General features: G+C 44.6%; 1 protein-coding gene across 5 annotated transcripts in view; it reads right to left on the minus strand.

The window, feature by feature from the left end:
• Window positions 1–18,620, minus strand: part of ETV6 (ETS variant transcription factor 6) — a 120,526-nt gene extending 101,906 nt beyond the window's left edge. For all 5 annotated transcript variants that reach the window (XM_072923644.1, XM_030263699.4, XM_072923647.1 and 2 more), the window contains exon 1: window positions 18,299–18,620. In XM_072923644.1, coding sequence (XP_072779745.1) covers window positions 18,299–18,331 — 33 coding nt within the window. In that variant the 5' untranslated portion in view covers window positions 18,332–18,620. The remainder of the gene's footprint in view (window positions 1–18,298) is intronic.
• Window positions 18,621–27,265: the final 8,645 nt, after the last annotated feature.

Consider the following 27,265-nt stretch of genomic DNA (forward strand, 5'->3'; position numbering starts at 1 on the left):
ACCCCTGCTACTCTCTGCCTCAGTTTCCCCATTAGAAAACCAGGAAATTACACTGGTTTGCTTCGTAAAGCCTTTGTAAACAGCAGCTAAAACACAAACCAAAATGCTTCCTTGCTCCACCAAGGACCCAAGGCCTGGTTACCACTCACTACAGTCTTTCAGGTAAAGAGCTGAATTGTTTTCAGGAAGGACATTCTACAAGATGGAGGAAGGGCACAAGCACCACTGCACCAGTAATGAACCACACATGTTACAGACCTGCAACAGAACACCCAGTTATCTGCTCCCAGGGACAAAGCATGGCACAAGACATGCTCCTCACATCACTTCCACAATTTTTATAAGGGTTGCACGTACACCACTGGCACGTGCAGACTTATCAGCGTTCACCAGGTCTGACTAACATTAACACAGCTGTGGGAGCAGAACGTGCTGTGACTCAACCATACCAGTAAAACTGCACTGACACTGGAAGAATTTGTTTCATGAGTGGACAACTGTGATTTTTACAGCAGTAACACTTTGCTATGCAACAACACTTATCCTCAGACCACTCTGTCAATACTCTCTGCCTGCTATTCTTGTCCATGTAAAGCACCGATACAGCTTCAAAAGATTTCTCTTCCTTTCTCTGGCCTGCACTCCCACACTTTCAGGAAGCTCTTTGAGCCTACCAACCTCTCATTTTCTAATCTGCTATTCCTACACACACAGAGAGTCCTCAGCAACTCTGCTTCAAACCACAGAAGGCAAAAAATCCACAACCACTGCAGGACCACGGGAGTCAGGAGTACACAAAAACACACAGCACAACTACTAGAGATGTAAGTGGTGAGCAAGACCCAGTTCCAAGAAATGCAGAGAAAGGTGCATTTGTTCTCACCACTAAGTGGATACAAAGTACAAGCAAAATTCCTCCAGGGTCCCCCAGGGAAAGAAAACTCTTCCAGGAACTGATCCTCCTTGACCTTTCTCAAAGCATTTAAGAATCTGCAGCTCTTCATAGGGATACCGCAAAGGCAGGCAAGAAGCTCAAAGGGAGCTCAAGCGCTTAACAACCTTTTGGTAAAGCTTCTAAGTGAAGCTCAAATTGGCGCCCGACTTCCAAAGGAAACCTTGTATCACCAGTAAAACATGCAGAAACACTCTTTAGGAGTAATGGGAGAGGAAAGAAGTGACCAGTGAAGAGCTGGAGATTATTATTATTATTTACAGGACAGAAAACCTCCCACACACATACATACACACCTTTCTTGTCTGCTGTACTGGTCCTGAGCAAAAATTGCACAATAACATTGCTTTAGCTGATCTAATTCAAGGATGGATACAGCAAAAACAACTCTCAGAAACTTAAATAAGCCCAGCAGGGCAGCTCCAAAATCTTCTTTGCTTCAGCTCAAATAACCTAAGAGGAATATACGAACAGCTGCTGCAGATTGGAAAACTGCCCGATCCCAGACAAGGTGGCAAACATGGATTGTTTCAGCCTAGGAAACGAAAAGAAAGGCAATAATGCCTGGGAGCTGCTGTCCCTTAACACAGCTGAGAGCCCACACTAGCAGTGACACAGGAAGACTGGCAGGACTTCGAGAAGCAGGGCGGGCAATACATCAGACATCCAGCAGGGCAACTGCAGAAGATATGTTTCTAAATCAAGGATTTCTAATCTTACATAATTCGTTTTCACCAATTCCCCTGCCCTTCCCCCCACAAAAAATTAAAACCTCACTTTTGTATATTTAGTTCTATCTACTAATTACAATGTCCCAAGAAATAATGGCTATCTATTTACAGGGAAGGGTTAAGCTATGGGTTCTTTCCTTTACAAAATCGAACTCAACAAAAACATTCAGCATGCAACCTCTTCACTGTCTGATATCCACTGAGTCCATGCTGAAAAAGCCTACAGCACTACTTGTCTGCACTCCTACCTTGACACCTCAGTACCTCTTTGTGCTGTGTGGGAGTAGCAGAATAAAGAGGAAATCACACCTCTGAGATGGGACAAGACACAAAACCCAGAGAGACAACCACTTAAACAAACCTGAAAGGGATTTAACAACTGGAGATTTCTTCCAGTTGTTACAGTACCCACAAGGAGATAATAGCCAGATGAATAGAAGACAATTGTCTTCTACAGCAGTCAACCAAACTGATGAGGTAGACCCTGCACCAATTTCTTATTTGTCAGAGACCTTCTGAATGTATTTTACTGGGAGGGAGGGAGGGATACAAAACTTCCCTAAGTATGTGAGTTTATTTAAGTTTTCCAACTTTGCAGGCAATGCAGAGGCTCAGGAGGGAAAAAAAAATAAAAAGAAAAAAGTATTACCAATACCTATTTCTGCTGCTGCTCCAGTTGTCTGCTATTCAGAAATTATCATTATTAGACAACATACTGTCTGTCTATATTTGGAGGGAAAGGTGTTCTTTCAGTCAGCATCTTCAAGCTGAGTCAGGAAAGACGAATTATTGGAGATCTGAAATGCCAAATCATTCTGCTTTGTATGAGAATACCTCAAAATAAAAGCAACAGTAATTAAACAGACAAGTGAACTTTGATGTTAACAAATCCCTAGAAATCTACACAACTTCTAAGGGTTTGTTTTCTTGAAACAAAAGGCATTCTTTTTTCCTCATATTCGAGCTTTCAGAAAATGAATTAGAATACTGAGGTTACCTGTGTGACAACATCTGTCTCTTGTCCTAGCTTTCTTTACGACCAGTGCCACTGACTAATAAGGAATTTCTCTTTATCAGACATCCCTTGCTCAGTTATCACTACAGGCTTCAGCCAAATCCGCTTGAATTCAGTGAAGGTTAGAAATCAGGTCTAATAAAACACAATTGTCTTATCTGTGTCATGAAGAATGACATCATTTCTCCTTTAGCTGCAGAATCTTCTTTAGCTTTTCAAGTAACTTTGGAGGGAGGACAACTTCTCAAGTCTTCACCACAACATCACCTAAACTGCTACCAGCTATTTTATTAAAATTTACACAAATCAAAAACCTTGGTGTAATACTGAATTGGTAACTTAGTCCCACACTGAGCAGATTTCAATATTTCTTTTCATTCAATTTTAAGTTCATTATCCTAGCCATGGTTCAGGCCTTCTTTTGTGCATTAACCAACACAGCAGCACAATGGTATCTACAGAGTTTTTGAGGTAAGAGTTCACAACAAAAGTTTTATTGGGGGGGGGGGGGTGGAAAAAGAAGAGGTGAACTATCCAAATTCATACCCCAGTTCTATTAAACCCCAAGTCCTACTACCAATAATTCTGCAACACTACTCTTCCAGCAGAAGATGAAGGCAAGCTCTTATACCTATATAACAGAAGCACAAGCAGTTTCATACCACTCATCTGACTTCATTTTGCTAGGTGTTAACACTTTATGAAGTAGCAATCACATTAAATGACTTCAAGGTCACACACAATACAGTGACAGAGCAGGGGCTGAACTAAAACTTCCTGTATCCCCATAGAGCAACCTCAACCTGAGCCTACCCTCCCTGTCCAGGATAATGAGCAGATACACCAGACTGGTACATTTTACAACAAGGTTGCAAGGCCAGCACAGAAGATACAAGAAGTGTAGAACAAAATCTGTGAGCTGGCCCAGTTTTCTATCCGAAGGATGTCACAGCTACCTTGCATGCCAAACTGGGCATATACACCAAGTTCCCAGGAAAGCTCTGCTAAGCACGGCTCAAGGACTGAAGGTATCATTGCCATGCTTTCATGTTTTGAGGACGTAAGTTCAAGAGGTAATTGAAACTCTGAAATGCTCTCTAGGTTAGGCACCTGGGACAAGCTTCCTTCCCTGACCCAGAGAGGCCTGACGCTTTGCCGCATGGTTAAATAGGTTCAGAGTGTCTGTCAGCACCAGTGGTACAGAACAGACAAATCTGCAATGAATGCGGGGAGGCTTGGCTTTTGGTGTTCTCAGTCAGTCTCAGAAAACTCAGTACGTGCGAGTGCTTCTCTTTATTAAAGCAATTAAACTGAAACAGCTCAGCCACAGTGTGCTCAAAGAGAGAGCAAGCCACAGTATGATTGGGAAGCTGCAGGTGACAGTGGCAGAGCCTCACAGTGATACCACAAGGCTCATTTAGACCTCCAGGCAACAGCTCTACCCTTCACACTACAAAAGCAAACCATGCTGCTTCAGATGCCTGGTATATTTTTTTTAAAAGAGCAGAGATGGTGTCTCAGCAAAAGAACCATCAAGCTTTCCTGAACCCCTGACCACTTTTCCTGTAATTAATCTATTTAGCCAGAAGGGACAGTTTTTGTAAAGAAAGTAGGTGTGAATCCTTAAAAACCTCGGTTCTGATGTCATGTAACACAGATCCAGCCAAAGGTTTATTCAGAGTTTCATCAATGCTTTAATCACAGATCTGTTGGCAGCACCACCAAAAAAACATGCCCTGCCCTCCCCATGTTCCCAGCTGCTTGTTCCCACCAGGTTGTGCCTTGCACTAGCACAAGCTGTCCATTTTCACCCAGACCTGCTGCCCTGTCATGCACACATCCACCACAACATTTGTGCCAGCCCATGGGAGAAGAAAGGGGAAGGGTGGAACGAGATCTTTCAGGGTGCTATCACCTTAAGAGCTTCATCAAACTTTTTCCTCAGTGAAGTAACAGTGGTGCACTTTTGTAGTGCCTTTAAAGAATGGTTAAAAACTTGTGGAGAAGTAACCAACTCAAAGCTAGGTATCAGCAAATACTCCTTCAGAGACACTGCTGGGGCAGAGAAGGATGGTGTGACAGTGTTGTACAGCCGTGCTGTATAATTCAGGAATTGGCAGAGTCAACCTAGAACAAAGACCCGGAACCTGCTAAAGTCACAATTTTCACATGCCTCACCATATTTTGAGCAGGACTCTTCTTTTGATCATTGTCAAAGATCCTCACCTCTTATGAGTAAGAGGCAAAAGAAGAGAAGGCCAGTCACTAGTTAAACAAACATCCCAGCACAAATGACTTGTGCCTGGAAAAATGCTTAGGTTTCAGGGTTTCTTAACAAGCCCAGAGCCAGAATAATTAACAATGAACACCAGCGAGACCTGAGACTGAGAAATGGAGGGAAGGCAGGCAATGGATCTGGCTACATGAGCCTACTACGTTTGCACACTGGTATCTGCACACTGCCTTTTCATTTTCGGCAGATGCTGTGCAACCCAGCAGCAATGGGAAATCAGACAGTCTGAGATTATCCTTTCATCTGACACACAGTTAAAAAGTCAAAGTACTTTCCATTAGCAGTCTAAATCACTCCAAGTTTACAACTGTATTACCATACAAATTATCAAATCCTCACTTTTTTTTCCTACTGGAAGGACAAGATCAGATAGACTACTTCTGCTTTCTAAAACAAGGCTTATCGTTTAGCTCCCATTTCAAGTGACTTGAAGAACAAACAGTCTCCCAAGGTGGTGTTTTCCCAGTATCTTCATCACCACCACTTTTAAGGACTGCGGCTTCAAATGTATGAAGGGTGAGGTAAAACTTGAGGTACAAATCTGAAGAAAAATTCAGCACGACTGTGCAGGACTATCCATTTGTAATGGTGAGAAAAGGGTGGGCTGAGCACTAAAAAAGGCAGGTATGGTAAAATTTAGCCCTGCTTCACCAGCCAGAAGTGAGTGCTACATTAAAGAGTGCACCATTAACTGCTTACCTGTCAACCAAGGGCGCTCCAGCCCCCATTCCCGCAGCACCATGAACCACAAAAATGCCCAAAGCCTGAGAGGGAAATTCAGGAGCTAAGTACTGGATGCAAACAGCTAGGACATCAGTGAGTTAGAAATGAAAGATTTATCTATGAAACCTGGCAAATAATACAGCCTTTGGTCACAGGATCATGTTACTGTTGTGCTTGCACAGTGGGTTAGGAAAATGCAAGTCCAGACTTTGCATATGATACACAGACATACTTCCATATGCTTTTGTATGGAATGACAAAATCAACTTCCTTGTTTTTAACACTGGAAACCCATAATTTCTTCAGCTACCAGCATCTTTTGGGACTTTCTGCTTGTTTTAATGTGTTGGTAGCAGGTGTAATTGTCTTTAGACATTGAGGAGGCTCTGTAGCCAGCACCTGGGAGCAGCAAAGGAAGGTCTCCAGAGGTACCTTCCAGGCTGCTGCAGTGGGACAGGACCACAGGAGAATTAGAGGTGAGCAAGTTGTGTTTCACAGGCACCACAACTTGGTCCTACCTAAAGCCAGGCAATGATGCACCAGGTGAGAGCAGGCTGTTGTAGTGGGTATGTCTGCCTGCTGCAGGACACCATTCCAGATGGGGGTCTTGTAAAGGACACACAAGCATCTGCAGGTTGAGCTTTTTCCTTTTTAGCCAGCTCCCTTCTCCAGTTCTAACTGCCCACTAACTGCACTAGCACAGACAAGCACCATTTGAGAAATAGCTCTACTTGCACTGAAGGAAAACATTTGGTGTTCACGCAGTCCCACGAGAAGGTCTTGTCTGCTGGCTTGCTCATTTTTTAACAGTTATGTGTAGAAAAATTAAGTCCAGGCACTCAGTAAACAACACTTCCTTCTCAATTTTCCCAGCTTTTAGGAACTTGAAGAGTCAGTGATTGAAAGGCAAAAAGATTGAACGGTCAAATCAAGATAGTCACTCCATGCAGGTTTCAGGCATGCCAATGGAATAAATTAATGGAAGTGCTGGAATTGTCCCTCTATTGTATAACAGCTGGCACACCTGTTGTATGCCACAGTCATGTGGTTACATGTTTGTGCCATCTAAAGAAAGTTCCTTGTAAGGAACTGTGTTCACTTAGCAGACATGAGAAGAGGTGTGCCTGGCACATCACACAGCATTTGAATTATCTAACAATCTAATTTTTTTTCCACCCTCCGTCAGCCAAATATTTGGAAAAACCTCGAGAAATAAAATAGGTCAAGGCACTTTATGCCAATAAATAGCATCACAGCCCAAGAGGAGAGTTAAGGATAGGAAAATCCCCAGGAAATTTCCCAAATAAAACTCATTTCATAGCCTGAAGAACATTCCTCTCATGAATTTCAGATGGTCTGGTTACCTCTGCTAAGGAAATCAACATCAAGAAACAGAGCAGAAGGTCTGATTCACATGAGGGGTTTTCCCGTTATTTTTCCACTTGTCAGAGGCATCTGTATAGAGTCAAGTACCAAATACGAAAGTCCTAAATTAAAATGGAAAAACAGAGTAGTCCTGGTCAGCTCAAAGGTCTGTCTAAGCTAATACCAGATTTTCAGCAACACCCAACAGGAAATGCTCAGGGTAAGAGCACAAGGAATAAACTGTCCGCTGCACACACCCACAGAAATCCACAGGTTAAGGGCTTTCTGAGCCAAGAACCACAGCTGTTCTCTTTGCAGTGAATGGTCCTGGATAGATCTGTGTAGTAGGAACTGCCTTCTGAAAACAATTGCCTGCTTGGCCCTACATTACACCTGCTGGCAGCAAGTCTTGGAACCTCACTGCATGTTGTATGAAAACAGACTTCCCACTCTTCTAAACTGCCAGGTGCTTCCATCTGATCCTCCCATACAATGAGAAATAATGCTTTCCAATTCAGCTTCTCCCTGGCTTTGCCTCTCACGACTAAAGCAAATGATTATTAATTTTTTTATGCTTTCCACAGGAGTCTGTAATGGGCCAACTAAACTTTTTTTTTTTTTTTTTGAGCAAGTAATTTGGTAAAAAGTATTTTGAGGACCAGTCAGTGAAAAGTGGCTGTGTTTCTCAGGTGTTATGTAGAGAGCAACCCAAAAGTAGTAGTCTCTCCATCCCCAAAAGCTATCACTCTAGCCAACTCTGCTAATTAAATCCCTTCATTTATTTCAGGGTTTGCTGGTTTTTTCCTCTTTAGAAGATGGAGATTTAAATATGCATGAACTCACTGTAATGTTTAAATGTAAATATGCTTTAAATCTCACTCCAGGCCAGCATTTAGTGTCCTTTATAGGCAAATCATGGAAGGGGCTACCTCCATGTCTGCAATCCAAGGCTTTCACACCTTCTTCACTGCTGTGTCAACCATCTGCCAACAGCCTGCGTCTATCTACGCTCATCTTTTAATTGAGGCTAAGAAAATGACACAATCTCAGTTGTTACTTGGGGAAAGACTTTTTCCTCTTCTTCAACAAAAAGGAGGCTGAGGCCTACAGAGCTGAACAAGTATTTTTCATATGACAGGATGCTCTGCGAACCAGTGATGGGAAACAGGCAGGGAATTATGAAACCCCAGTCGAGACTGAAAGAAAACAGACCCTCTTTCATCAGTATTTAGGTTCACCTTATTACTTGTCTTGCTGAAGCATTGGATGGTGACATCACTCCAACATCAGCCTTCACCTCCTAGGGACACGCAGCAGGGCCGTGAGGCTGTCACCCCAAGCACGAGCGATGGCAGGAGCACAGCATCACCTGCCCAGCCAGCAGAGAGGGGGCCCCAGGCAGGCTGCGGGCTGAGGACACCCCTTTGGCCAAGCACAGGGTCACTGTGCTGCAGCCCAGGGACACCAAGGCACTCCAGGAAGCCACACAGCTCCCCATCTGTGACGCAGGGCAATCCTGGCTCCCTCCCTCACCGGGAGCTGGTACTGACAACACTAAAACATGCAGCTAACAGAGATTTTGGCTATCTTAGAAAGCACACACACCTCTAATACGGGACACAAGCTAGAACCTTTTTCTTTTGAGCCTTTTCTTTCCAAGAACACTACTGCCATAAGGGGTTTGTTTGGGTAATCTGGAACCAAGAGGCTGCTCTGCAGTTACCATGGCTCCCTGTCTTGCTTGCAAAACCAAACCTTGATGCCAAACTGGAGGAATCTCTCTCACATCAGCTGATTTCCATTGCTGCCACACTCTGTGACTGAAGAAGATAGATCTCACCACTAAAGCATTACATGTTTTACATTATAGAGGGTATATTATAGAGGATTACATGCTATACATTATAGAGGGGAACATGCAGAGGAGAGAAAGATTCTGACTAGCACTGCATTCAAGGCATTATGTCTCAACATGTACAAATTTTCTAGGCCACTTCTTTTAAAAACTGAAATTTTAAGGGGTTTGGTTTTTTTTTCTCCTCATTTAATACAAACTAAAAAACATGAAACTAGAGTCTATTGATATCCAGGTATAACAACAACAGCAGAAAATAATTTTAAAGCTAAATCCCAAGCACAATACTTAATGCCAAAGCACATTCCAACAAGTGGGACCTACTATTCTACCTCTAGAGCCTGAGCCTGTCAAAGAGCAAAGCCAGCTTCTGGTAACAGATATGGAGAGAAGATTTTATTCTTTCAGTTCAGTCAATTAGATCATTACAATGACTAGACAACTCAAGGTTGGGAAATGCTTTAGGGCTGCAGAAACAGAAAGCTTGTTTCCTTCCTCCAGTCAACAAAAATTCAAGGTGAGGGTACAAAATCTACTAATACTAAATCAACATGGCAGAAAACAATCAGTACAATTTAAAAAATGAAAATTCATGTGCTTAAGAAAAAAGCTTGTTATTTATTACATAATATTACCTGAAAATGTACCAGATACTTCCATTTCATCTACAATTTTAAACCTTTATCTCTTCTTAAAAACTATTTTTAATGCTCAGGTTTTCATCCTGGACACTGTACTTGCAATTACATTTCACTACAAAGCCAATCATAACAATATGCAAAATTATTACCAAAAAAAAAATCAATGATTCAGCAAATAAAGTAATTTGTTATTTGCCAAAATAAAAACATAACTAAATCTTTATGAGACTACCCAATTACTTAAATAGATATTTGTGTACATTATATAGAGGAAAACTAAATCTAGGTTAAAAGCCATTTTTAGCTGCACATCAATACATTTTAAAGGCCATCCAACACTGGGAATCACTCTCTCTTTAGGAAAATACCTAAAAACTACACATGCAAAATAATGCTAGAATTGATTTTGTATAGCCAATCTTCTGCTTGCCATTTAAAAACAAAACAAAAAAAAAAACCAAAAACAAACCAAAAAACCAAACAAAAAAACTCAAGCATAGTCAAAGCATGTTGCAGTCTGTACAAATGACAGCATTCCTTAGCAAGTAACACAGCTGAGTGAATGTTTGCAACATTTGGCCAGACAGTGAAAGCGGCAACTCTGATGCCTACAAGTTCCAGTTGGAACCCCATTTGTTCCACACGTGAAAAGGAGTTAATGCTTCAGCAACACATTTCACATGGGTGATAACAGTAACTGGGAGACCTCTGGAAAAGCATGGGTACCCACATTTGGCTCTTAGAAGCAATCAATTTTCTCTTCCCCACAACCAGAAAACTTTTTCAAATCATGACTTGCAATTCCAATTTTGTGTTTTCCTCTCTGTCATTTGAATCTGGGTAAACCCAGAAGCAAAGCCAATCTCTTGCTAGACCAAGCAACCTTGACTTCACAAGTCCCCAAGTCCCAGATACCAACTCTTCCTTAACTCTCTTCTTACTAACAATTAACTAGTCTTGAAATCAAGACTGCTGGGCTGAGGCTTAGAAAAAGAGTCTGAAGGAGAAGCATACTTAAGACTGTCCTTCCAGGGTACAATATTTTATATGGAAGCATCTGAATGCCTACGCTGCATCAGAGCAAGCCTGTGATCTTATCCCCAAAAGAAGTCTCTGTTTTGGGAAAGGTTTAGCACACAGGAAAAACTAACTTTCCCCAGGGTAAATAGAGGGAGGCTCCCCCACACACAGGCTGTTAGTCTTAGTATCTTCCTCATGTTCATCTACCCTCTTTTTTTAAATCTATTTGCACTTTTAGCCTCCACACCACCCTTCAGCAGTGAACTCCAAAGCTCCACAGTTTTCATCTTCCTGGCTAGTAATCTCATTGCCCACTCTTAACTACGAAGTATCAGGAGTTGCTCTCCTTACTACACTGCTGTGCAATTTTACAACGTTCTATTATATCTCTCTCAGCCATCTCCTTTCCAAACCAGAAAAGTCCTAGGCACTGCAGCCTGTCTTCCTATAGAAGCTTTCCCAGGAAACTCCATTGCACATTTCTGTGTATTTTTCAGAAATCAGAAAGTCACGCTCTAATCAGAACTGATAAACAGAACAGATTCAAACTGCAATATACAGATAATTTTTACTTCACTCCCTGTTGCTTTCCCACTATGGTTTTATTTGCCTATTTCGCTCCAAATTGAAAACTGAGCTCAGCTTTCTCTTTCAGTCACTAACCAAACTATTTCCTAAAATATGATCCCAGGTGCCAGACCAGTTCTGGGAGGTCTATCAGCAAACAGCACTGAACAACTCAAAGAGACCTCACTGTTTCTATTAAGCAAAAAAGTTTTGAAAGTGCCCCACTCAAAGCTACCAAGAAAAAACCCTACCCCTGCACTTTCTGCCCACTTCTCCAAGCCTGCTGCCACTGCCTGTCAGTATGGTTCACTTGGCTGTGCTAATTGGTTCTGTATACACTATTAGTTCACTCTTTTCTTACTCTGAGGTTGTAATTTGTCCCCATTGGGAGGTAATATAGAAGCCAGCACATGGTCAGTCATGGATGGCTCTGATGACTGGGCTGCTGTGAGGTAGTTTGCTAGGACACAATCTCCAGATGTGGCAGGGAAGATCCATCTACTGAGCAAAGTTATTCTCAGTAGCCCCCAGCGACAAGTGGAACCAAAAGCCTCAGCCCAGAATCTGAAGTTCCTCACACTCCACCAGCTCAGAGCTCAGCTTCAGCCAGGTCAGAAAATGCTTGGCTTTGCCTGTGTTTTAAAGCACAAGGCAGGCAGGAAGATGAGAACAAGCCATTCAAGGGGGAACATGGTAAAACAACTATCTCCAGTCCCAATCCACCAGGAGAAAAAAAGGATTAGTTCTGTCACAGACAGGGGAAATCATAATATAGACCTTACAGAAGGTCAGGAAAGGGCTCCTCAGTATTGCTGTAAATACTGGGATCGCTGCATTTGACCTCCAAGAGTATCAGCAAAGCTTCATGGGACTCCACCAATGATGGAAACTACCTTTATGTGAAATCCTTTGTAAGAAAAAGAGGAAGATAAACGGGAAACATGGTTTGCAGCTACAAAATGCCATGTTGTGGCCCTACTATCTGCATAAATTAATCTCTGAATTTTAGTACTGCTATCTCTGACACTGTTATTAGACATTTTATTTACTAGTAGATAGAGCTCCAAGTTCATAGATTTCCACAGAATCCCAGACCATGTAGAAAACATTCCTAGTTTCTGTTAAGAGATATTTTGCAGGATCCCACTGAAGACATAATGAAAAAAATAATTTCAGCTACATTTAGTTGAAATTCAAACCATATAAAGAACCTCAATCTCTGCTTCATTTCATAGTCCTTAGTGGTTACCAGTTGGTTTTCTCCAAAATAAAACTCCTAAAATGAATAATTTAAAATTTCTTGATCAGACCCTACTTGAGCTGTCTAGAAAAAAAAAACTGCAACAAAAGCAAACACACAAACAAAAAAAAAACCCCAAGAAATTATTTATTGTTCCTATTCATAACCATATTTAATTTTACCTTAAAATTAAACACCCAAACTCTAGATTTAATACTGGGCAGCTGTTAATAGTTAAATACGTGAAATCCAGCTGCCACATCCAAAGTACTTTTTTGGAGTTGTATTAACACATCTCTTGCAGCTACACCCAATGCTACCCTTGGCAATATACACATCTTTAAAATTATTTACAATGCTACATATTTCTGTGTGCATACATTCCATACAACACTAACATACACTGCAGTGAGGATCTCCTTCATACCCTTTGTCTCTCCAGACTGTCTTAATCCAGACAGTCTTTGCAAACTACAGAAGAACAACACAGAAGCAAAGATACTGCATGTGGCTTAACAAGGAATAACCTTTAGGAACTCATTTAGATGAAGAATCATTTATAGCTTTCCTTAACTGCTGTACCCAGTTCACTTTAGAGCTCCATAGCATTACAGCAGATGACACCAACTATGAGTGAAAAACCTTAACCCTTTTCAAAATTCTTTATTTACCAGTGCTCCAGGACATTCCAAAAACAAGTTTAACTTTGGCTAGAGTTTTCTGCATTTCTTTTCCTTCCAGCAGTGGCATTTAAAAAAAAAAAAAAAAAAAAAAAAGAAGAAAACAAAAGCAGCCACTATAATCTATGCTTGAGTCCCACATGTTACTAAAGAAGTAGATGAAGAATGTAGTTCTCCTTTGTGCTTCAACAAAACACTGCCTGGAGACAACTCAGCAACATCAGAACCACTATGGTCTAAATTTGGCATGGGTTGTAGACCTAAAACCCAACCCACACTATCAGGAATCAATAGCCACAACTCCACTGTTAAAAGCACAGAAGCTTTGGTGGCCTGCCTGGTCTCTTTGCTCAGGCTGAACATACCTGGGTTTGGTTTGGCTGCTTCATGACTGCCTAGAGGAACATCCCACCTATGGGCTGTTCCAGGGACATACTGCAGCTTAAAAATAAATTGCAGTGGCAATGCTAGCAATTCATCATCATCCACTGTCCTCACCAGGGAGGAAAGTGGTAACACCTGGAACAACTGTTTATGCAGCCCGCTCCGCATTCAGCTTCAGGAAGCCCTGGGAAGGGCAGTGGTCAGGGGAAAGTGGTGGGGATTGCCCTGGCAGCCAAATCTGGCTGCCATCCCTCCCAGGTGATCCTGCCCTGGGCCAGGAACAGGATTGTGGCAGCAACATGTGCCAGCCTCTTCCAAAGCTGCCTTCAGTGTAGGCTGTGGGCACAGAAGCACCACCCTGCCCATGTGTGGCTGATCCAGACGCCAGGACACATTGAAGTTGCAAGATCCCACACCAAAAATACCAACAGCCAAACAACCACCACCACACCCCTGCCCCCAAAGCACTGTGTGAACTAAAAAGCCAGGTACAGATCAGATCATTGTCTCTGATTTGTGTAATAAACATAGTTTGCTTCCGTGCTGCATTACAAGTACTTAGTCCTGCTACTACTCTGCAGAGGTATATTTATTATTTTATTCTTGTTTCACAGATAGAGAAAGCAAGAGACAAGGCAATCACTTTCAGAAGCACTGGCTTTTGAGCTGTTAGTACACTGGGGATGCCCAGCTGAAGGCAATGAATTACAAAGTACTTCAAAACAAACATATACAAAAAGAACCCAAAAACAAGTTAGCCAATTTTTGGACCCTAGGTCAAAACTATATTACTGGCCAAAAACACCAGTTACCTTAGCTCTGTCCCTTCCCAGTAGTAAGCAGCTTATTAGGAGAACTTTTGTACAAAGCACTCGGAACACAAGCACTCAAGGATAACTTTTCTAAAAGGCAGAAAGATTGCTTCCATGTCACTTTACAAGACTTCATGTCCCTCTAATCATCATTTCGATCAGCACAGCACCGTTTAGTCGCCTCCCTCCAAAAGGCATTTCGGGATGCACACTGCAATATGCATATAAATTACCATTAAAGCATACTCTGTTTCACTGGGGCATTTCAGATTCAAGATGCTATTTTAATAGGTTGCCTCCCAGGAAACTGACTTCACCTGTAATGACACAGTGAATGCTAATGACCACTGTTTAATTGGTGCTGTGCTAGTAAAATTTTGCTTCAGAGGGATTCAATTTACTTGGTGCCAAGGAGTTAAGTGATTAATCAGGTGTTAAATAGTGTGTACTTCCAAACACTGGTCTTCTACCATTCAATCCTACCCCACTGAATTTAATAACGGCTTTGTCACTGACACTAACAGAAGGAGGATCCTCCTCCTAGTACACAAGTAAACATTAAGGAACACGCTCTGCACTGACAGATACTCAGCCTTGGCTGAGGGCAACTGGATTCTGGCCATGTGGAGCTGGAACAGTCCCTCAGCATGGGAAGCCTTCGGTGAGAGAGGGTTCTCTGCAGAAACAGCATGAATGAGGTATCAGGAGATATAACCCACCATCCAAAAAGTAAGTCAGTCAGGGGGAGCAAATTAAGATTGAAAACTCAAACACTACAGTGATTCCTTGCCCTTCAGCTCTGCCTTTTTAAAAATTATTACAAAGTACATCCTCCAATCCAAAATGAGCACTCTATGAAGTCCTTCAGCTACAGGATTGTGTGCTGAAGGACTCCTGCAGCCACCCCATTGAGCTTAGCAAAAGAGACAGCACCTATATCCACCAATCTTGCACCTACATAAAATCTGCACTGAAACCAGCTGTGAAACCTGACTCGCAGTGAGGCACTGTGCCTTCAGTGCTGCCTACAGAAAGCACTCTCAGCTCAGGCATCAGCCAGGTGCACAGAGAGGTCCTGGTCTGCAAGACCCTGAAGCATCTGATCTGTCTCCATACCCCCAGTTTTAGTTCTCACACAACTCCACATTGTGCCAGCACAATTGTATGGTCACATGGTAAGTCAGACTAAGCAACTGAAAGTGTCATATCTACAAAAAATAAAATAAACAAATTAAACTGTGCCCTTTGGGAGCCTTGCCCTTGCCTGCTGTATTTTCAATATATGACACCACAGTGATATTCTCAAGGTATATTCATTTCAGGCAAAATATTAAGGCAATCCTGACAATCAGAAAGCTCCAGGTGAGGTTTTAAATAGAACTTATCTCCATATAGACCTTAATGAATCACAAAAATCATCATGTGTCTAAACTGCTAGTCCTGTGTCCCTCTGAGCTTTTGCTCCCGTATATGTCTTTGCCAGGATGTTTACACTCCCCTGCTGCCTCAATTCTCCCATCTGTGGGAGGAGAGGTGAGGCCTTAAGGATCACTTGCCAATACTGTAATGAGTGCCAACATCGTGGCAGTATTTACAACAATATAATCAGCTAACTACCGTGGCTCAGGATCAGAGGAACACGTTTACTACCAACACAGATATTCCATCTATGAAAAAAGAGTCTGACTATGACAACCACACCAGATGCCCCTTCCCAGATGACCTCAGAGTCAAAAGCCTTCAAGCCCTCTCAGACTGGAGTTTACCACAGCCCCAAAGCCTCCCAGTCAATGCAGCGAGTATGCTGACACCCTAAGCTGTAGCAAAAACTGAGGGCCCAACCTTCATGCTCACCTCTCACCCCCGAGGTTTTACTTTCTAAACCCCAGCATAAGCTCTCTCTACAGCTTTAGACCCTACGCACACACTTAACCTCCCTGCCACAACTGCACAGTGGGTCTGCTTGCCATGAGCCAGGCAAGCACACACCTAAGTGCTGGCAAGGAAGGGTAAGGCTATCAGCAGGGTATTTTCCATCTCCCAGAGGAGTCAGCCAGTACATACTTGCTGCAAAGCAAGCACACATCAATACACAATCACACACACACCGATAACTACGTAACACAATCCAAGATAGTACTGCAAGCTTACACTGATTACCAGTAATAAAATAGAAAGCAAAAATTCACCTCCTCAAAGTTTTCCCAAATCTGATTAGAGCACGTCTCTAACACAACAAGATAGGAAGACTGGGCACCAACAAAGCACAGGCCTTCACCTTCTCTGCTGAAGCTTTCCATGTTCATCGCCCCAGGTGCTGTGCCATTTACTGCCTGCACCCTTGCCCCAAATTGCAGGAGGAAGGGGAAAGAAAGAACACCAACAACAAACCAAGAAATGAACAAGAAAACAAGAAAACACACCCACCAGCAGCACTGCTTCCCGCTCACAGGCTCCTAGTGAAACTTCGTGACACCCATGTAAGCACAACACTTGCCTACTTTGCAGAACAAGGCAGCAAAGTTGGGGTACTCTTGTGTAGCTTTTTCCCCTGCCTCAGTATCACATTTCACGCCATGAGCCAGACTGGAATACTGAAGAAACTATCAGCTGCACTCACATAATCAACTACCATTTAAATAGCTCCTTTTAAAACCAGCTGGTGAATGCAATTACCTTTATCACCTGGTTTTAAAAAGTGTCCAAAAAGCAATGATACTTAGAAAAGCTGAAGGGAAAGCTACCCAGAACATTATACTGGTGAAGAAATGCTTTCATTTGAAGTTACCAGAAAAAAACAGCAGCTGTATCTCGTTCTATGTATCTTTAGGGACCCAATGAGTTAATAGAATGCATTTTGCCTGCATTAGCATTTCACTATACAGTAACACGCATACAATACCCCGTTATCCAGTTTGCTTGTCTGTGTTACCAAAAGTCAAACTAGACTCTAAGCCACGAGATTTCACAGGACACAGGCCTGATTGCATTTAACTCAGCAAGAGAAAATACACCCAGAAGTTTTCAAATTGTGTTCCCACCATACAGAACACAAGATTCCTCCGTACACATACAGGACAAGCAAACAAAAGAGCATCACGCTGAATAAGTGTTTATTCCAGGCTCTTCCCCTTACAGGGAGTCTGGAAGTCACCTCTTTCTTCCGGGCAGGGAGAGACAACCACTAAAGATCTCCTTCTTACTCGGGCACAGTTAGTCAGGAACAGAAGGGAGATTCCTGGCTTGCAACAAGACAAAGCGACTCCTAAATAAAATGCAAAACCGGGGAGTGAGGGAAGGCAAGAGGAAAGCAGTGGGCTGCTAGATAGGAAGGGTCTGGACAAAAAAGGAAACTCAATTTAGTTTCCATTGTCTCAGCTTCATGCCGCCTCCACTTAAAACGATAAACTTTCCGGGATAAGCCCTTCTTCAGCAGGCCAAGGCACGGGGAAACACATCCCCAGCCCCGGCTGGAGCGGGACCGGGCTGGCAGCCCCGGCTCGCTACCTGCCACCGGCAAGCGATGCCAGGAATTACCAGCACTAAAATAAACAGCAGTAATACGGATAATGAAGGGGGATATATTAAAATTCAATAACGAAAGAAAGACAGAAAGACAGCCAGCAAGACAGACCCACTGTAGGCGGAAGCAGGAGCGGCTGCATCTCCCCGGAGGCAGGAAACTTTCTACCAAGTCGCCGGCGGGGCCGGCGGGCAGAGCCCGCGGGAGGCCGGGCCGGGCTCCGGGGCCCCCTGAGAGCTCCGTGCCGTGAGAGGCACACTGCACAGCCGGGCCCGCCGCCGCGTCCCGGGCAGCGCAGGGCGCTGACAGCCCGCGGCACCGCGGCCGGGGAGCACCGCAACCGGGGCACCGACCCCGGTGAAAAACACGAGAAGGAAAACCGGTCATTTCCTCCGAACCAGCCCTGGGCAAAGCACGGCGGAGCCCAGCGCCCCGAGGCGCCGGCGGGCGCGACCCGTGCTGACAGGGGCCGGGCGGGCAGAGGGACGGGGTCTTACCTTGATGCAAAACTGAGCAGGAGGCTCGGACATCTCTCCGGAGGGACTCGGCGGAGCCCGACGGGGCAGGCGCGGGCGGGCAGACGGGAAGTTCTCGGGCTCTCCCCACTTTCCGCTCCTCTCCCGGCGCGGCGGCCCGGCCCGGCCCGGCCCCTCAGGGCAGCGGCGGCCGGGGCGCGCGGGGCAGTCGGGCCGCGGGGCCGGGGCCGCTCCTCGCTGCTGCCGCCGCTCCCCCGCCGCGTGCGCGCCTCGCGCGTGCTCGCGGCTCCGCGGGAGAGGCGGGAAGCGGGAGAGGGCGCGGGAAGGGAAGCGGCGGGGGGGGGGGGAGGGGGCGCGGCCTCGGTCCCCGCCGGTGTTTTTCTTCCCGGAAAAGAGAGAAACCGAAAGGCGGCAGCGGGGGCCGGGCCGGGCCGGGCCGGGCGCTGCGCCCCGCCCCGCGCCGCCGCTCATTGATCCGGAGTTTCGGGGCCGAAACTGACGTGGGTTCCCGGCACCCGCACCGCCTCTTAAAGGGGCCGCGCCGGCCCAGCGCCCACCGCCGGCCCAGCGCCGCCGGCCACCGGGCGGAGCGGCGTGAGGCTCGCTCTGGCCGGGCCCTGGGTGCCGCTGCGGGCCGGCCAGGGCCGGAGGCAGGCTGGAATGGCGCGGTCGGGCCGTGTCGCCATAGCCGAGCCGGCTCGGTTGGACACGGCGCGGGCCCTTTAAGCACCGAGCGGCGGTCCCGGCGGCACCGCCAGCTTTGTTCAGTCGCCGCACGGGCAGCCCGGCCGGGCAGCGCAGCCCGCGGAGCCGCCACCGGCCCGGCCCGGCCCTGCGTTCGGAGCCCGGCCTGCGTTCGTGATGGGAATGAAAACAGCAGGGGGAAAGGGAAAAGCACTTCGGCCATCTCTTCGTCCAAATCTCTTTGTGATTTTACGGGCACTTGCTGGCTAGGTGCTACACACAGTGACTGAAGAACACCTTTGAGCCCTTTGAACAAGACGGGCCAAACCCTGTGTCGTGTGTTAGCTTTTCTGCTTGGTTCTGCCCTTGTTTCTCTGCCCTGATTTCTTGCAGTTCCTCTCGTTAGTTGCGTCTCTTAAGACCTCAGAGTTTAAGGTCCTGCCTGCTGCTCTGGACAGGAGAAGACAAGTGCTACCAAATCTCCTGGTGTGCAGGGTGGTCCATAGTTGCAGGACAGTTGTTCTGGAAACGTAAGGAGGAAGCTGCTCCAGCTGTCAGCTCCCCTTTAGCTCTGTGCCACGTGGAGATTGCACAGAGCAGAAAGAAGTCCATTAGCTCGTATTTAACCTTGAACAGGCTCCCAGTGAGTTCCTTTCCCTCTCACCTAGAGTCTACTGCTTAGCTTATCTCCAGGGAGGACCCATTAGTTAGGATTTGTGATCTGGCAGAGCCACCTGTCATCAACACTCCAGCCAGAATTCCCCTAACTTTTGTTCGGATGGATGTCAGCAGCACTAATAGAGGCAAAATGTGCCATGGCCTCTGAGGAGGCCAAGCTCCTACCTTGCTTGGGCTCTCCCAGAAAGGGAAGGTGGATGGTGTGTTGGATGAGAAAATCAGCAGACTCAAGTATGTTTTTCTCACAGTGGTCTGAAAAATCTGTCTCTAGATTGTATTGGTATTGTATTTGCTGGCCTAAAGGCTGTCCCTGAAAACAGAGCAAACCCTGAAGTAAAGGAGACAAACCACGCTTTCATTGTGACTTAAAATTTTCTGTCCAGTGCATCTGCCCAGCAGCTTCCACTGATTCTCTACCACCTGGGCTTCTTTCACAGCCATAGGACTCTCAGTGTCTTCCTACTTGCACTTGCTCAGCAGCTGAACCAGGGGCTTTTTCTTATGTCCCAGAAGGATGTTGAAGCCTTCTTCCCAGAGGAGTTAGACATTTAACTACCTACATCAAGCTGAAAGCCAAGGTTTTCGTTCCTTCTTTTGCGTGTACTGTTTTTCTGGTTTCAGCAGTGCACAGCAACACCTCAATAATAATTGACTTTTATTAAGGAGACTTTGTTCGTGGTAGTATTTTTCCTTTCCTCTTTTTATTTTCAAACCAGACATTACTTCCCAGAGCCCAGTTATCATTAACTCATTCTACTGCTTCTCCTCTGTTATCTTTTCCTTCCCTTTATCTTCCCCCAGCACAACCTAACTGACTCATTTAGTGCTCACTTGTTTGCCTCACTTGTATTACTAGTTTTATTTTTGTCTTCCAGTGTTTGAGCAGATTCAAATGTGACTTGATAGGTCTGCTGATATTACTGGGCCTCAACAGAGATGACTCTTCCAAACTGAGGGACAGAATCAAGCTCCTAACAACAAAGCATAGTAGGAGACAGTAAATTCACAGAACATGCAAGGACATGTTCATATTAGAATGCAACTGATTTTTTAGTCTTGAGGGCTAAAGGGAAAATCCATGAGGCCTGATAAACAGAGGTGCTATGGAAGTGATTCCCATTGCACATTTAGCACTGTGATTCCTTTCCCTCTTACCAAATAGGTTTCTGAAATTAAATTGTGTTTTATGGCCTTAATGTGCATCAGTCATGCTGCTTATCATTAGCAGTAAGACTACCCTTTATTTCATGTTATCAGGCAAGTCCTTTTTCCAAGATTCACACAGGTTTCTTTTGGTAGAAGTCCCAAATGCATGACTTTTTAGGAATAGTTATGAAATCCAGTCTGCAGTGTTAGAGGGAGAAATGCTATATCCATTTTATTTGCATTCTTGCAAATGGGCTCATCTAAGATTCTAGTCTTACTTGAGATTCCATAGTCTGGCTGTATGAATAGGATTTGCACCAATATAATGATTTTGATAATCAGCTTGTTTTGGTTTGGTTTGGTTTTAAGTCAAAATAGCTATATTTGTGCATTCCCCAAAGCTGCAGGCATTTTAATATAAAGATACTTGAGTTTTCTTAGGCACCCACATAACTTTCCCATTTCAGAAACAACAGCCAAACTAGAAATGCAAAAATACTGGTATGACACCTATTCATCCAGCAGCAAATATATGTAAAAGAGAATAAGGCTGAATGTCATTCTTGATGGTCTAAGCCACATCATCCTCATACATTGTCACATATAGTATTATTTTGAATCATCTATTGTATTGCTTCTGAAAACAGGAAAAAAAGTTTTCTATTGCTCCAGGTGTCACTCTTGTGCTCAAGAAAGGGAAAGGGAAATTGAGAAGTTTACTGTTGTTCAAAGCAGCACAGCATTTTCTGAGACAAGTTGATAGTCACATTTGAGAAGTGGACTCCATGGCACAAGTCACTGCTCAGACACATGCTGACAGTGCTACTCCTGGAACATATGCTCAAGTTGTAGCACACAAAAATGAGGCAGTGAGTGGCCCCGACAGAGCTCCTGACAGTGAGGCAGTCAGAGTGCCTTCAGTACTGTGAAAAGACACAGGAATACATGACTTGTATGTCTGTGCCTGTGTGTCCCCTGTGTTTAAAGCCAGCACAGTTCCCCTGGCTATGGTCTCCCTCAGAAGGAGACTGGCAGGGATACATTAAACTGGAATATTTTGGTTCCTGAAGGGCACAGATGCAGCTTGTCCCCTCAGCTCATGCTGGCAGTGTCCTTTCCTCAGCTCCAAAGAGCCAAGAGGCTTGGCCAGGTGCTGCTCCTTGCCCTGCCACTACAGAGTCATGCCCCAGCAAAATGTGTGGAAGGGCCACCAGGCATGCAGGGAGCAAGGAGTAAAATCAGGGTACCTCTGCCTTTGGCTGGAGATGGCCAAGGCTGGGCAGGCTGTATCCAAGGAGGGAGAGCAGCCCCTGGGCTGAACAGGGAGGGGAAGGTCAGCAGGAGGGAGCTATAGAGAAGCTGGGTAAGAGGCTGGGCTGCACCAGGCAAAATCTCCCCACTCAACCTACTTTAGCAGGGCTGGTTGTTTAAATGGAATTTAAATCTCTGCAGATATGTGAGGAACTTCCTGGCATCACCAAAAGACATGCAGTGACAGGGGCAGGGCTGTGCTGCCAGGGTCAGGCATGGGCACAGCCAGAGCAGGTACCACAGAGAAATTGCTGTGGACATGGGCTCATCATTTCTGCAAAGCACTGGTAAGTAAGGGAAAGAAGAAAAGGTTACCAAAAACAGGATTTTTGGAGGACAATTCTGCAAAGCACTAGATGCCCAGCTCCCAATTTCAGGCATAAGAAGCTGTTACTTTTGTGTTTGGTTTCCACAGTCCAGAACAGTGAAGTGTATGTCAGTATTTACAACCTCTTGAATTCAAAATAATGAGTCCGTTTCATCTCACCACAAAATCACAAGATTTTTGAGGAGCAGAATTACTTCCGAAAATTCCTTAAATTGTATGTGTGTGTATTTACTTACCTGCCTCCAGATTTCGTCTTGTACAAGTACATGTTTTCAAACTTCCCCCATAAATTCTGAATGCTGAAAAAATTCTCTCTTCTCTTTCATTCCTTCTTCTTTCTTCTCTATTATTTTTCTCTATTCCTTTTTGCCTTTCCACCTGCCTTTTGACTTTGGACCAGGAAAATTAAGAAGCATTAAGTTATATGATGTAACTCAAGGTAAAAGTAGAAAAATCATCAAGCTATATTTTGTTATTGTAAAACATTTTCAACAAAAATAAAGAAAAAATAGAAACTGAAGGAATAGGGTTCAAATTCTGTGTCAGGTTAAGTCCAAATCGATTTACATTTTGCAGGTACTATGGTTGATTTTTACTTCTCCAGTTCAGTCACCTCAGCTGCAGAAATGAAACAAACTTTTCTAAAAACCCAATCCTCTCTATTAGTAATATTTTCCCAGTCTCACCACTCCCTTCCTCCTTTTTCAGCATCATTTTCTCCACAGGGTGACAGGATTACAGCTGTTGTGCCAGTTCCAAGTTGTGGTGTGCATTCTGTCATCTATGTCATTGTAACTCTCTGTCTAGCTGGCAGTAGAAGAGTGACACAAATTGTTTTCCTGCCGGATAAAAATTGTCTAGTAGATTTAATGCTCATAACCTAATGTGAGGAATAATATTGTATGAGCAACAGCAGTCAATCTGCTCATAATGGTATTGTGTCCTCTGGTATTGAGGGGAAAAATGGATCCTGTGGAAGCTCAGCACCTTTCTGAGTAGTTCTGCAGCCTCTGGGGCCAGGGCTTACAGCAGTGTGACCACACAGTTGCAAAGCCAGTGGGCTGATGTGAGAACTCAAGCTTGGAAATAGAGAAGGAAATGGAAACTCAAGGCTGAGAGTTGTGTATGCTCAGCAAATGGTACAATGAAACCCTGGTAGATGAAAAAAAGAGCAATGCAAGTACAGCTTGTTGCACAGAACTGTGATTTATCTGCTTTTGTTTTCAATAGTTCCAGAGGCATCATGATGTCAGATTTTATAGCCTATTAAATCATGTCTGACATTTATGGATGTCATTTAGAGTGCATGCATTATGGAGAGTTAGTAGCCTCTCCCTGGCTGAGCAGCAGTTTCCACTTACAGGTCTTACTCCAGCCTCACGTCCTTTTATACCTTGAGGTGAGATACAGACAAATACACTCCAAAGAAAACTATTTTGGTGAAGAATACAGAACATAAACAACTTTTCTGTTCCTATTGGGTTTGGACTGTCCTAATCTGAAGTGACCTTGATTTCTGTTGTCATCTCACATTCCCAAAGGCACATCTTGCACCCAGAAGGATTGACTGCAGCTTCTGCAGGCACTGCACGTTCTCCACCTCCATCACAGCAAACAGATTGCCCTCTCCCAAGAAAGAGGGAGTAACCAGCCCAGGTTTCCTTCAGTGCGTGTAGGGAGTGGTGTAATTAAGACCGGAAATTTGAGCTGACCCCAATATTAGCTTGGCAAGAGGTGCTGAGGTGGGTGGACCTGCGTGCCAAGGCCTGGCCTGGGTTGTTACTTAGATAGTGGTGGAATAACCACTGCTACCTCCCCAGCTGTGGTTCACTGCCCCTTCTCACCAGAGCTGTCCCCACAGCCCTGCCCAGGAAGGCAAAGGCTCCACTTGGCTTGTGCCCATCAAGGCAGACTGAGAGGGCACCTGGGCTGCCTCCCAGGAAGGGGGAGCAGGGAGGGCAGCTTGAACTCCAGTCCTGGCAGCTGTAGAGGAAGGGAAGAGCAAAGCAACTGGTGAGGCTGGAAAAGGCAGTTGTGATGAGGACTGGGAGTTTTGTTCACAAGAGACCTTGGCAGCAATTTCAGGGGGGCAGAGAGAGGGAGAGAGTGATCAGATAGTGGCTGGATAGGCTGGACCTTGACTGCTGGATGGAAATTTAGCCTCCTTGCCTGTTACCCTCACAGCCAGGGAGACTCCTCTGTGTCAGAGGATTATGGCACAGAGACCTTTGTGACCAGGGGAAAGGCAGCTTTTAGCTGCTGTGGAAGATACTTCCATATGCCAGGGCCTGAACTAAGTGCAGATTGCAGTGGTCACAACTACCACAGCAAGAGATAAAGACACATTTCACTCTTAGATACCATCTTACAAGTGGTAATTAAGTTTTTACAACATCCATGTGAGGTAAGCACACGAGTACTTCTCCTGCTTTAAAGCTAGGAGAGGAGAGAGGGTGAGTGCCCTGCCGAAGGCCGGGTGGTGACTCAGTGGTGCTGCCACCATCACCAACCAGGAGCTCCTGGTTCCCAGCCTGGCCCACAAACCACTGCAGCCTCCCTGCCAAGAGAAGGAAGTGAGCTGATTTTTCAAGCACTTTGATGAGAGAAGGAAGGTTAGAAATAGCCCGAGGCTGTTTCTAGAGAAAGTGTCAGGGATGAAGGAGAATTGAGGAGGAGGGGAGCAGGAAAGGGGTTGGTGGTGAAGGAACTGTTGATACAAATGGTTATTAAGGGAAAGGTGGTGACAAATCAGAACCCAACAATAGGAGGAAAATGGGTCAATAGATGAAATAGGTTTTCTTTAGAGGCCTTTGAGACAGAGGAGAGGTAGCAGCAAGAGGAGAAAGAGCTGCAGTGGGGAGGAAGAAAAAAACACACTGAGAGTGTGCATGGCAGCTTTTGAAAGTGTCAGGAGACAGACAAAGAAAAATGCCACCAAACATGGGGTCTTACGATGCCTGGGCAATTGTAATCATACTATTGTCTCTTCCACAGCAGCTGGAGATCTCAGAGCCCTCTACAGAGCATCACTACCTTTGTTTCACCTATGGGAGGACTGAGGCTCAGAGCAGTGAAACCACCTGCCTATGGTCATGCAGCAAGGCCAATACATTACAGTGGTTTAAACTATTCCAATAAATGCAACTGGAAATGGGAGTAAACAGGGGCACACAGTTCTCATTGGCATAGGGGAGAAAAAGAAGAGATGTCAGCACCCCAAGTTTATTTTTATAGCTCTAAAATACATAATGTCACATAAAATGCCATTTGGAAACTGTGAGCTTTGGCCCCTCTATGCTTTAAACTACAAGCTAAGTAATACTAACAGTCAGACACACCACTATATACACAAGTACACGTGACACAATACTTCTGATGTTAGCATTAGTGTGATTTGTGCCCTTCAACAATTAATTTTCTCAGTTTTCCAACTTTCAGAAAAATTAAGGTAACCTACAAGTACAAAAATGGAGAGATGTGTATACCAGAAGACTTTCATGACACCAAATGACTTCCATGACACCATGTTACATTCCCAAAGTCCTTAGAGATAGAAGAGAATAGAATGGAATAGAATATCTCAGTTGGAAAGGACCTGCAATTGCCTGGAAGCTGCATATGACCACTATCATGGTGGGGTCATTGTTTATGGTAGTTGTGTGCCATGGCAGAGAAACTATAAACCTGACAGCCTGTGGCTGTCATATCAAAAGGAGCATTCTCTGAAAAAGTAGAAGCTCAGAAAATTGCCACCACCACTAGTCTGAGCTAGCATAATGTTTTATGGCCTAGGAAAATGACATGTTTTTGTAAAAGTTCCTCTTCATTTAAAAGTCCCCACCTTTCCTTATCTCTTCTTTCTTCTTTTCCTCACAAGAAAAGAAGAAATGCAGCTATTTTTTACTGTAGTTTGAGAAGGATAGAGTAGTAGGAGCTGTGCAGTGCTACCACCCTCTGGCCATTGCCAACAGCACCATCCTTCCTCTGCAGGAGTGCTCTGAGCTCCATCTTCTGCCTCGCACACCTACGGGACATAAATGCTGCTTTTCATTGCACCCAGTAAAGAGAGACAGTGATTTACACCTTCTGATGCAGCTCTACACCATGCCTGTTTGGGCTGCTTGCTTTTGTAAAGAGATCTCATCTGGGTGAAGGATGCAGAGGTCAAACACTTCCAGATGTGTTTTCCCTCTGCGGGTCCAGCTCAGGTGGCCAGTGGGTTCATCTCCTACCTGCTCATATGCAGATTGCAGGCAACTGCAAGTCCCTTCCAGCTGAAATATTCTATTCTATTCTATTCTATTCTATTCTATTCCATTCCATTCCATTCCATTCCATTCCATTCCATTCCATTCCATTCCATTCCATTCCATTCCATTCCATTCCATTCCTAAGGACATTGGGAACATAAGTTTCCAAAGCTACCCTTTGGAAAAAAAAAAAAAAAAAGTCATATGGCATCTCTAAAACTTCTCAAAAACAAGCTGGCCTTTCTTTTCCTTTCATCTACTATCCTGTCCATAACCAAGTGCTCATTTATTTAAAGAACAAAAAGCTACCAAGAAAAAACACATCCACTATGCCCACCATTTTGCTGCTAAAAATATGCTTCCCAAAATTAAAACCAGCAGCTCTTGACATATAAAAATTCATTTTTCTACTTCCATCTACAAGAGAGATCCTGGCTATCTGCCCAGCTGAAGAGGAAGCCACAGCAAACTGTTGCATCTTGCATCACACTCTTCAGTGGCCAAAGCTGGCATGTTACAATCTGTGAAAGGGAATGAATTTCAACATCAAAGGAACTTTATACCAAGGCTGTGCTTTACCTTTGGTTCCCC

The sequence above is a fragment of the Taeniopygia guttata genome, chromosome 1A, assembly GCF_048771995.1.
Source record: "Taeniopygia guttata chromosome 1A, bTaeGut7.mat, whole genome shotgun sequence".
Taxonomy (NCBI): domain Eukaryota; kingdom Metazoa; phylum Chordata; class Aves; order Passeriformes; family Estrildidae; genus Taeniopygia; species Taeniopygia guttata.